This window comes from Periplaneta americana, chromosome 16, assembly GCF_040183065.1.
Source record: "Periplaneta americana isolate PAMFEO1 chromosome 16, P.americana_PAMFEO1_priV1, whole genome shotgun sequence".
Lineage (NCBI taxonomy): Eukaryota > Metazoa > Arthropoda > Insecta > Blattodea > Blattidae > Periplaneta > Periplaneta americana.
The window spans coordinates 108,960,031-108,972,897 of record NC_091132.1 but is presented as its reverse complement, the minus strand read 5'-3'; the positions used below and the strand labels follow the sequence as shown (position 1 = coordinate 108,972,897).

The 12,867-nt window shown below is 36.1% G+C and overlaps 1 protein-coding gene across 1 annotated transcript in view; it reads right to left on the bottom strand.

Moving 5' to 3' along the window:
* Positions 1-2,938: 2,938 nt before the first annotated feature.
* Positions 2,939-12,867, bottom strand: part of LOC138691041 (farnesyl pyrophosphate synthase-like) — a 134,227-nt gene continuing 124,298 nt past the window's right edge. Inside the window, exon 8 of the mRNA XM_069812690.1 lies at positions 2,939-5,129. Within this exon, the coding sequence (XP_069668791.1) occupies positions 4,908-5,129 (222 nt within the window). The 3' untranslated portion in view covers positions 2,939-4,907. The remainder of the gene's footprint in view (positions 5,130-12,867) is intronic.

The following is a 12,867-nucleotide window of genomic DNA, read 5'->3' as shown; positions in this document are numbered from 1 at the left end:
TCGTCGTAATTTACAGAGAATATACGCAACAGTCAGTAGGGAATAGGCTTTATTTCATAGTCCAGTCTTGTAACAAAAGTCACGGTTAATAAGATCGTATACAACAATATCGAGTTGTCCCTTCTGGTCTAGTGGTTTTTGTGCTAAGAGTTGAATCGTAGGTTTGCTGATCCAAATGTGATACAAATTCTTAGCTCATTTCTGCAAGGAAGTGAAGTGTGGTTTTCGTGTTCTATATTTACGTCATAGTTGCAAGCATTATTACATAAACACTACTACTACTACTACTACTGCTACTACTACTACTACTAGTGGTGATATTCAGGCAGTTCGCACCGGTTCGCGCGAACCGGTTCTTAAATTTCACGTTGGTTCGCCGAACCGGTAGTTGTAGTTTCAATATTTTTATTTACTATCAGGCCTATTTAATTTATAGTAATCTACAACTGTCATAATACGTATATTTATTTACCAGGAACAAAATTCCTGCCATCTATACCTTTGTTGTTTTATTTTTAAAGTTCAATATAAAAAAAGTCACTGACATGACGAAAAATGCTGAAAAATTTTGTAGGTTACAGTTAGGTCACAAATTCAGGTATATTATACTATACTTCGGGTCTCTGCACATACATCTTAGCTATATCATAACCATGTATGACGTTTATACTACACTCTCAAGACTAAGGAGAATATTCTCTAGTGAGTAGACTACTGCTTTTTGTTGATATGTTGCGAGAAATTTTAGAAGATAATCAAAACTGTAGTTGGGAGTTCTGCTGAAGCGTAAAGGCATTTAGTCTTAATGTACTCTATACGCACACAACAGAGATACAAGCTTGTCAGCAACATCTCGCATCCGATGTCAACCAAGAATGGGATCCAACAAAATAAGTGAACTGTGGCTGAGGAAAGGGAATCACAGTGCAGATGATCTGAGGATGAAAAGGAAAACGGACGAGAAACTAGCCTCAGAAAACGAGAAAGGAATTTGAAGTCTTCTTTTAGCCTAGATGTTTTAAAGTACGCACCTCTTGTCAATTCAAGTCATAAATCACAACATAAACAATATTTCCGTCACTATCTCCCTTCCAATAGATTTTATTCACTCTGTTCCTAATACTCGTGAGAGAACCGGTTGTTGTGTTTGAATATTACTACTACTACTACTACTACTACTACTACTAAATTATAGTATGCATAGCGGTAATTTTATCTTTGTAATAAATAATGGTATGCTTTTGAATTTTCGGGCAGAAGATGGAAACTACAATAAAATTGAAGAAAGTGATCATAACTCTTCCTAACACTACAAATTTATCAGTTACTACCTGGGCTTTCTTTACTAGAACGCACTAGCTACTGTGTAAAATATAAACATTTTACATGTAGGTTGAAAGTTTATATTTGGAACTGTCCACATAGGTGTTCAGATGATAGCGTTATATCTCTTCTATTTACTGGAGTGATAAAGATAGGAAGAGGAATGTCATTTCATCTACACTACATTTAGGCCTATGTTCTCCTGCATCATTTCCTGTTTCTTAAAGTAGAGAGATAACGTGTAAAATAAATAAGTAGATAAAACCAGACTGTATTTCTATATTGTCAGAAAACATAAGATAACGATTGCCTCGAAATTGACTCTAGTGAATTTGCTTGAGTTTTGCTTATATAAGAAACAAACTTCTGTCAGAATATTATTCAAAGACCATTTTTAGAGCTGGAACTGTCTACATTCTTTTAACATTTATGTCAGTAGTTAGTTTAAACTAAACTAAGTGGGCCTATATTCATATAGCTTTATATAGTATTTGAATTGAAAAATATTGTCAATATAAATGTTGCAGAATTGTCGATTGATTTCATTTCGATTTTAGGTTAAAGGGTTCAACTCAGAGGAGATATTAATAACCCTCAGCATCACTTTCATCTGAAGGTAACGTTCCTTTGTCATAAATTTACGACATTAAAAGCAACTTTCTAGAATAAAAAAGCTCCATGCAAAGGCAGTTACTCGTTCACGTCAATCCTAGTTCCCACACATATTGTAGAATCAACTTGAAAGCTTCTTCTACTGTCTGTGCAGTTACGGGTATATTTTTACTCTTTTTAGCACCTACATTCCTCTCTGGATAGAGGCGTACAATGGCGGTAGGGCGCGGTTTGGTAATTTGTTGTTCGCACTTTAAAATAATGAACAAAATTAATGCGTTATTGAGTACGTCGTCTTCGCTGTTAACTTATAACAACAAAGCAAAAGTAAGAAATGTAGATGTATAAAAAAATTAGAAAGACCTACGCCTGATTTAAATATGTTACATTTTTAAAAAGTGCTACCTGAGACAATACAGTGCTAAATTTGAAAGACTTACCTAATATTACATTGATTTCTGGAGCCCACACCTGTGGAGTAACGGTTAGCGCGTCAGGCCGCGAAACCAGGTGGCCCGGATTCGATTCCCGGTCGGGGCAAGTCACCTGGTTGAGGTCCTTTCCGGGGATTTCCCTGAACCCAATATGAGCAAATGCTGGGTAACTTTCGGTGCTGGACCCCGGACTCATTTCACCGACATTCAGACGCTAAATAACCTAAGATGTTGATAAAGCGTCGTAAAATAACCTACTAAAGTAAAAAAAAAAAATTCTGGAAGAAAACATCTATATTCATTGTTCCTTCTAGTAAGATAAAGTTTGGTGATATTGTGATACGAGTAATATTGTGACGGTTCTTTTTAAGAACTTATTAAAATTCTACTGAGTGAGAGAAGGACCGACTTTGTGCAGAAACTTGTCCACGAACATTCCATTAATACGTTGAATCTAAAAACCGATCTTCCTCTCGCTCAGTAAAATTGTAACAAATTCTCAAAAAAACCTATCACAATATTACCAAACTTTACCCTATACAGAATCAAGGTATAAATGAAAAGAATGGTTAAAATGGCATGAATAAGGTCATGTAGACAGCTTTATTTTGTTATCTTTTTTATGTGACAATTTTAACAATAATATTACGTCATTTCTAACAGTGATGTTTAATATTGAGAAACACACAAGCTGCAATATTTTGATTTAAAGTATACATTGCATTATAAACAACCCTTTGTCATACTCACTAGATGTCAGTTTGTATCATTCATTTATTAATACTCTTTATATAATATAATTACCATACAATTTTATAACTTTTTTTGTACTGTTAAAATGTAATAGATTTTTAATATGACAGTAAATGAGAGTTAGGACTAATTGCACTTTAATGCACCACGTAAATTTCAAGGACACGAGTTAACATTAAAATGGTTGTTTCATGTAACGTAATGTGTTGTTCGTGTCTTGTTTCTTCAACATAACTCATTTTTCACTCCATTAGCAACATTTGCACACATGTAACTCAGCTCTGCGCTAAATTGGGATGAGCCCAAATGAACTTTGTTATAGACAAAAAAGTGTTAGGGCAGATTTTCTCTGCATACTCCGCTCATCCTGTCACAATGATCATTTGCCCACAATTAGATTCATCTTTGTCGCTAGTGCAGTAGGAAAGTGCACCACGAGATCCACATTATGAAGCAAGCTTCCACGCGGCGTCTGATCTCTAAGTTTGGCATATTCAGATAAAGCCTAACCGCTTTTAGAATTGTAAAAGAAACTGAAAGGTATCAGATATTCATTGAAATGGTTGGTTGGTTGGTTGCCAACGCTTCCAGATGTGTTAATTTAGACCAGGCAGTCCTAACAGATGGGTCGACTCAAACACGGTCGCCGTAGCTTCCCGAAGAAAATAAATAAATAAAAGTTAACTAAAGTACTTAATTTAAAATCAGAAACCTTTCCAGAACTATGCTTTTACGAACAATAACGAAAACACGATAATGCTCACTAGTACAAGGTGAAGCATCGCACTGTGAATAGTTATTCCTCACATGTTGTTTCAATTTTCAATTATTATTACTTATGGTTCTTTCCACAATGTTATTACTCATGCCTTGTAATGACATTTTATAATTGCTTATTAGAATATATTCCAACTGAATAAAATAAATTTCTGCACCAGTACTCGTTTATACATTAGTACTGTTTATCCCATGGGTCGTGCAAGTTGATCGCTTGGTTGATCTTGGCAAGAAAGGTTAAGAATCCCTCATTAGACCCGTCTGTTAATTTGATAGTGTAAAGAACTGCATTTCTGAGGTGGGGCATCTGTAAGAAGGCATTCATTAGCCCCGATAACAGGATGATAGCCGAGGACAACAAATAACAGATTCTAATTTTCACACGGGAAATAATTGGAGAACTATTTTCCTCTGCGACCTTTTCATTCAAAAACAGAGTTCAAGTTAGTCTGCCCTTTTACAGAAACAATTTTTAACGGTGATAATGACAATTAAAATAGCAGGATAAACGAAAGTAATACAAGAAAACTTACTACACTCCTCACAAATCTCACATTTGTCAGGGATCGCACACTAAACTTGTGCAACCTTCGGCTGGCCAAATAATTTTACCACAGGTCCTGAAATTTATCGTATGCCACAAATATTTTCTCATCAGATGCAACTATATTCTCTCTGAATAATCGTTACAACAAAAAATGTAAAATAATCGTGAACAAATGAGCGTTTAGATGTCTATAATCTCTAATATGTTATTAAATAAAGGAGTGTTATATGTAAGCGAAAAAGTTTAATCCACTCTCACTATCATTAATCAGTGAAAGCTCAATGGACTGGATCTATCATTATCGGAATCACGATCTTCCAGTTTATTTCAACAGACAACACTATTGCACTAGACTAGACCACCACTCTGACATTACTCTACTTCGCCGCGCTTCAGTGCATCCATGGAAGATGAAGAGACCATCACAATCTTTTAAGGAAATATTGTTATTAACTTCACACTCATCGAATAGGCTTGATCATATATGCATCCTTCTCGTATACCTTCTCAAGAAACTTGAAAAACAACTTGTGAGGCAATCCTCTTGTAATCTGCTGTATTTGTGTGCACAACAAGCCATAGGTTTGTTCTTCATATATCTTATAAGTAGATGGCAGGCCAAGGGCGTTGTACAGCTCCTTCACTTTGGCTGCTTTTTCTGGATGCTTCGAACCGTAGCATTCCTGTAAATAAAAATGAAAAAAAGTTTGAACAATGTTTTTCATATTCTCTCGACCTCTTTTCTACTAACTATATAATAGAATATAAAGGGGATCGAACTCCCGATTTGCTCTCCGAGAAGCCTTCAGCCGATTAAGTAACGTTTGATAGAGGTACTATACGAAGGTTATTCAGCACATGTTCTACTACTCTCGTCTGAAAAAGCGTTTGATTAGGAGAATATTAATTAAGAATAAACATATAGCTTGTAAGACTAATTGCAGAAGACTCCAGTGAGATCTTGCTGCACATTCAGCATTAGGTTTTGCGCACGCTTTATTAAAATTACTTCAAAACACTCTGTGGAAAAGGAGCGTACTACTCGCTCTCAAATAAAACAAGTGAATTTATAATGAATCAGCAACAACAATTTATTTCAAATTAGAAGAAGAAAAGCAAAAGTAAGTTAAACTTGGGGGTTTTGTTATTTAATTTGCTCTATTGATCGATTTTTTAAATCACAATAAAATCTACTGAAATGGCGAGTAAGGAAGAGGAAGACCTTGAAAATGTTGTTGTTTGAATTAATAATTTCAAAAAGAAAACACATTCCAAATAATGCTGTAAATAACATGCATTTCTCAATGTAGGCAATCATAATTTGTAATGTTTGCGTCGTAGGAAGACGAGAGCATGGCTTCCGTTACGATGTTGGTAACTTCAACTGAGAAAATTTCCCACAATTTTGGAACTCGTCTTATGCTATGCTACGTTGCGCGACCTTCACAGAACCGCCAAGTTGGCCTAGTAATTACTCCGCCACGGAAAGCATTCAGTCGATATATTAATCATAGCAATGTCATGCTACGTTTACACGGCGACAGTTTAGAGAAGAGAGCTAGAGATTATAGCTGAGTATCACCGTGTAAACGGTTGTGAGAGCAGGTATCTCGTTGAATCTAATATCTAAATAGAGAGTCTAAATAGAGCGGCCTTGAAAACTGCTCTCGCCGTGTAAACACCCTGAACAGAGAACTCGCATATACTGTCAGCTCTCATTATAGCTACTCTAAATTAGTCAGCTAAGTTGAACTTTTTCATTAACTCTCGCGACTGTTGCGTACGAGATTATACAAGCTTGCGCATAACTCTTGAAATACAGGTCTAAAGTAATAATCATGCTACGTTTGCACGGCGACAGTTCAGAGCGAAGTTCTGAAGAATCATGAGAGCTCTCTAACGGAGTATTTACACGGTGACAAAATATAGCTTCTCTAAACACATTAGCGAGCTCTCATGAGATTTATATAATTCTAAACTCTAAGTTACTCTCCGGACCGTTTACATGGTGCAAACAGTTTATAGTGAGAGAAAGTGTTGAGAGAGAGCATTTAGAGAAGAATAGGCTGGTCAGTGCGTTTTTATGACATCATCACCCATCTAACTTCTGAGCAGTGTGTAACCTGACCGCGCATAGCACTTGCGTTACTAATATTGTTGGGTGAATCATTATTTATTTATTCGTATAGAATACTATAATTGCACGAAGGACGGAGTTGATAGTCTTGATCAAAAATGTGCAAATAATAGCTCAAGTCGGCACACATGTAATTTACATTCTAGAATCAGAAATGCATGAAAATAGTACCAATGGTAAGAGAAACTCAAAAAGTTTAGTTGTGTTAACATTGTTCCCCTACTTGATAACACGCCTCATAATAGTGCATATAAACAAATTTGTTCATTGTTGAGGCGAAATGGCTGCTATAGACGACAGAAGAGCTTAATTTTCATGTGAACCAGTCGGTTATTAATGTGCAAAAGCATTACCGAACAAAGTTTGGTGCAGATCCACCCAGTGGGCCTAAAACCCGTTAATGGTACACAGATTTAAAGGCACGATTGTTCGCAAGCGGTTGCGACTCCATCCATACCTACTACAGTTGCTGCAAGCCCGAATACCAGAGGACAAAGTGCTATGAAGAAATTTTTGCACAAGTATGTAGACTTTAATTGAAAACGATGATGAATTTATTCGTTCCGTGGTGTTTTCTGACGACGTCACTTTTCAACTTTCTGGTAAGGTGAACAGACATAACCTCAGAATCCGCGTACCTACGTGGAACTTGACTATAGGCTTGATGTGTGCCGTGTTACTAAGGGGGGGGGGGACACATTGGACATCTTTAAGTCAAGAAACTAAACGTTTGGAGTTTCTCTTTCCATTGGTACTATTTTCATGCACCTCAAATTCATAGCATGTAAATTACATGTGTTCGAAACCGGAAAGGTCTTTTGTAGGAACCCTGTATAAAGACAATTTTCAGGCTTCCTTATGAAAGAAAGGCAACGGATGCAGCTGAAGAAGTGGTTCTTGAGAAGAAGAAAAAGAAGAAGAAGATGTGCTTTGTGCCCCCCAAAATTAAAGAGGAAAAAACTATTCTTGCTACAAGGGCCAAAGTCCAATTTACTTCCAATGTTAAAAAAAAAGTGTGCAGAATTTGCGATGAAAATGACTGATTGCGTTTAAGCTCCTCAAAAGAGACCGAGTGTTCAAAGAAAAAAAAAAAACAATTTTTCACATAACATTGTTCATCTTCTTTCATTATATTGTGTTTATAATGGTTCTACTAATACAGTGTAATAGTTGTGCCTATTTCGTTTTGTTAAATTACTGTATAACTATATTCTTGTTAAAAAATACCGGTACAGACTCCACTGTACCAGTTATGTGATTTGTTTGTAATGTACTAGGTGAGCGTTATTATTATTAATATGATGCATAATCAATAGTATTAAAGGAATATAGAAAATATTCCACATCAAGTGAATAGTGATAATTGAACAGTAATAATAATAATAATAATAATAATAATAATAATAAAAACAATAGTGGTAATAATAACATAAGTGATAATAATAATAATAATAATAATAATAATAAAATAGTGATAATAATAAATTATTATTATTATTATTATTATTATTATTATTATTATTATTATTATTATTATTATTATTATTATTATTATTACAGTTCGCACTTACTGGAGGTTATGGAGCTTTCGCTGTACCTCCTCCAGCAAATAAATAAGCAAGAATAAAACCCACAAAATAATTAACAACTAAAACAATGGACCTTGCTAAAATTACAATAAATTAACAAAACTAAAAGCCAAATTGAGACGCCTCAACAGTCTCAGCTAATTTTGACAATGCTTGATTTCTCAAGGTCCTTATTCTTGTAATTCTTGTTAAACACGTTCCACAAACAATTTTCCAATTCATATGCTTCAATCAATCTTCGTGTCTTCGACACTCCATTGTTTTTGGCCGTCATTTATACTGCTTCTGTCGCGAGAGCCAACTGAGTTGAATAAGTTAGAGTAGCTGTAATGAGAGTTGAGAGCATATGCGAGTTCCTTGTCCAGGGTGTTTACACGGCGAGAGCAGTTTTCAAGGCCGCTCTATTTAGTCTCTCTAATATCTAATTAGAGTCAACGAGATACCTACTCTCAAGACCGTTTACACGGTGATATAGCTCGAACGGAACCTGGTGAAGCTTGACCTCGAAGGAGAAACCAGTTCTACGGGCGGTTAAGAGTGGAGGGGGTAACGCTTGTTCAGTCTCGCTTGCATCTCGTCACATAACATCGGTCGGTAGTCGATCCCACACCACAATACTGTTCTCTCTCTCCAAGTTTCACCAGGTTCCGCACGAGCTATACTCAGCTATAATCTCTAGCCCTCTCTTCCCTAAACTCTCGCCGTGTAAATGTAGAGACGCAATTCCGCCGCTCAGAGCGCTGTTCGGTTCTAGATATTTGTAGCACAACACTTATTGACATTGACATTTGGGGCATTTAAAGGACTCATCGTTGCGTATTAAATACTTCGTACAATATTTTATGGTCAATAGACGTAAGTTCAAAACCTCTACATATCAATTATATTAAAATAAATGGTTGTCATTTTTCATATGAAAAGATATTACATATTATAAACTCACGCACTACCTTCCTGCTGTTCAATTCATACACCATACCTTTTCGAACATAATGAAAGAAACTTAATACATTTTACACGAGCAATGTAGTCTACCATTTTCATATTCTGTTAAGAACAATAAAATAATGTGTTTAGGGTATAAACCTGTTGCTAGGAAGCGTAATGTGGCCAACAGCCTTTCCTTTATACTAATGACAATCCCCATAGTTGTGTCTTTTTTGCCAATTACAGGTCCGATGTGTAAGCTCCATGCGTGTTCCGGCGAGATATCCAGGGTTTTTCCCACGTAGATCTATTTCTCCTCTGCCTTCTTCAATTCAGAAGAATTGCACACTACAGCGGCCGAAAAACGTCGTGTTTCTGCCATAGTTGTAAACGCACTGACCAGCCTGTTCTTTTCTATATGCTCGTAACACTTTCTCTCACTCTAAACTGTCTGCACCATGTAAACGGTCCGGAGAGTAACATTAGAGTTTAGAGTTATATAAATCTCATGAGAGCTCGCTAATGGGTTTAGAGAAGCTATATTCTTTCACCGTGTAAACACTCCGTTAGAGAGCTTTCCTGATACTTTAGATCTTCTCTCGCTCTAAACTGTCGCCGTGTAAACCTAGCATCATACTAAATGCAGTCCGAACTGTCAGAATCAATTTTTGACATACTGTGAATCATGGCGCAGCCGCGGGGGTAGAAGGTTAACGGGACTAAACCCCTCCCCGAGATGCACTCTACAACCAGTGATAAAGTACGCAATATAGTTTAAAGCATTTTCATATGAAGTGTTTGAAAATAATTATTGAAGAGTATATTGTTGTTTGTATTAATAATTTCAAAAGGAAAACACATCCTAAATAATGCTATAGAAGATCTAATTTACTGTAAATAACATACATTTCTCAATGTAGGCCTATACAAGTAGTTGACAATCTTTTGCGCGTTACCTGTCCTACCTAAAAGCATCACAGAACATTTCTTTTCAATGCTTCGTCGAATTAAGGAATACAATGTATGAAATAGGACTGAATGGTTTGGCCAACCTTAACACTCAAAGAGGAACTGTAGGAACTGTAGAAGAACTCACCAGAGAATTGTAGCTCTGAGGTCTTGACGGCTAAACTTGCATTTGTTATAAGAACAAATAAAGCGCTTCATATCGTGATCTGTTAAAGATTTAATATTACATGGTCCATAAATAAGACGGGATAAATGATGACTTAGTAGTAGTAGTAGTAGTAGTAGTAGTAGTAGTAGTAGTAGTAGTAGTAGTAATAATAATAATATAATAATAATAATAATAATAATAATAATAATAATAATAATAATAATAATAATTTTTATTAAATATACTCGTAAATGAGCTCTTAAAGACAATCTAGAAACATAAACAAACAAACATACTATGTTAAATCCCATCTCAGGTAATAATAATTTATTACATTATTTCTTCAATCTGTAGTAAGCACATCTTATTTTACCACCCCCAGCATTAGACTGCGCCATTGTTGCCAGTTTATATTATTTCTTTGCCTAATAATTAACCTGTATAATTATATAATTTTATTTACTTATTGCAGTAATCTATCAGACTTAACATTGTATGATTTACATGACACGTTTTATACTGTATAAGAAGAAGTAAAAGATTGTCATTATTCTTTACTGTAAGGAACACAGCATGGACAACGATAACGATCTTTTGGTTCAGGTAATACCCTTATCTCTATTCTAACGTCTATTGTCGACCAACACATGAAAACTGCTGACGTGTTTTCTGTGAACTTTTGGCCTCATTGATGCTGACAACGTCTTACAAAGAAAAGGACAAAGGGCAAAACATCTGAACATTAGTACAAAATTAGACATGCGAAGGAAACTAAGAGTTGTGATGAAGAATGAAAATTAAACTAAATAATTCCACGATGAAAGAGTAATGGAACGGAGAAAAATTCTCTCCGGCACCGGGATTTGAACCCGGGTTTTCAGCTCTGAAAATCTTCTTCTTCTTTTTCTTCTTCTTCTTCTTCTTCTTCTTCAGTCCCTTCTGCTGCTAAGCGTCGGGTTCGCCTCTCTCCGTCCATTTCATCCATTTTTCCCGGTCTCTACACATTCTACACATTCTCTTCATCCAGCTCTGAAAATCCGGGTTCAAATCCCGGTGCCGGAGAGAATTTTTCTCCGTTCTATTATTCTTTCATCGTATGATGACGCAGAATATCTGCATGGAAATATCATATGTACTTCGGTACATTAAATATATATAAATAATTCCAGCCGAGCACTAGTCGGCATACGACGCTGATGCGAGTTTGGCTGAACAGACTATATCTTATCCTCTTGAGAATCAAACTCACAGTCACGCAAAGCATCTACTACATCAAGAAGACGGTTGAAAAAGAATAAGAGTAACGGTTAGCACGTGTGACCATGAAACGAGCAGGCCCGGTTCAAATCCTGGTTGGAACATGTTACCTGGTTGAGGTTTTTCAGGGGTTTCCCCTCAATGCTGGGGACCTTCAGGTGCAGGACCCTGAACTCACTGACATTATTACCTTCATTTCACTCAGACACTAACGAACCATCGCAATTGATAAAGCGTCGTAAAATAAAAAAGAGTAGGTCTATTGTATATACAGGGTGTAACAGGACCTTACAAACTTGGAGGAATGATAGGTTAAGTTACAAAAAGAGGATCATTTTTTTTTTGTTAAGGAACATAATATTATCCTCGGTGACACATCCTCAAGGAATTATGCATCCGAAAAGTCAGATCTCCTGTAATTTCTTTTTCACAATGAAATTTATTTTCCATGCAGGTTTTAACAGTTTACAATTAGCTATTCGACTGCATGCCCTATACTTCATTACATTTTTTGGCACCTTCATCTAAACTCTGTCAAGCATGGCAGGGTTGTGTTGGATGATAAGACGAACTGAAGGTGCACTTCACAGAACACGAATGCACCACACAGACCAATATAACAATGTAAGACTTCAGGCTCACATTTATGCAACATGCGCGATGCGGAATGCGCTTCTAAAGGAACACATAACTCATTAAGAACTTGTTATTGAACTATGTTTCTGAACAAAAAATGATCATCTGTTTGTGATCTATCATTCGCCAAAGTTTGTCAGGAGCAGGGGCGGATGCAAGGGGGGGATTAAGGGGATATATCCCCTCCCGAAATTTTGAGAAAAATACGAAACAAGAAACAAAAATAATATTAATTTTAATTTCTGAATGTACATAGAAATTAGACAGTTTTCCACGTAAATTCTCTTTGCTAAAATGTTAAATTCCAAGAACTGCAGGAAGACAAACACAGAGTTCTTACTTCAAGACAGAGAGTCATGAAGAGTATTTTAGGCTTGTAATTTTCCTTCTCATAGACCAGTGGCCGGCAGATGCTGCAGTTGTGACGTAAGAGCCAGTCAGATCGCAAGAGCTTGGGAGAGAGAGCAGTTGAGTCTGTCTACAGTATGTCACCCAATTACAGACACGAATAAGTATGTACAAATATTAGAAGAACTGAGTCAGGAATTTGATTGCAGATTTCAAGAGTTTGCAAATCTTCAATCTGATATTTCCATATTTGCGACAACATTTTCAGTGAATATTGACAGTGTTCCATCATCATTGCAACTGGAAGTCATTGATTTGCAAAATGATATTGAAATGAAAGACCGCTTTGAAAACAAAAAGGATCTATCTACATTTTATAGAAGATTTCCCCAGGCAAGATTCCCTCGATT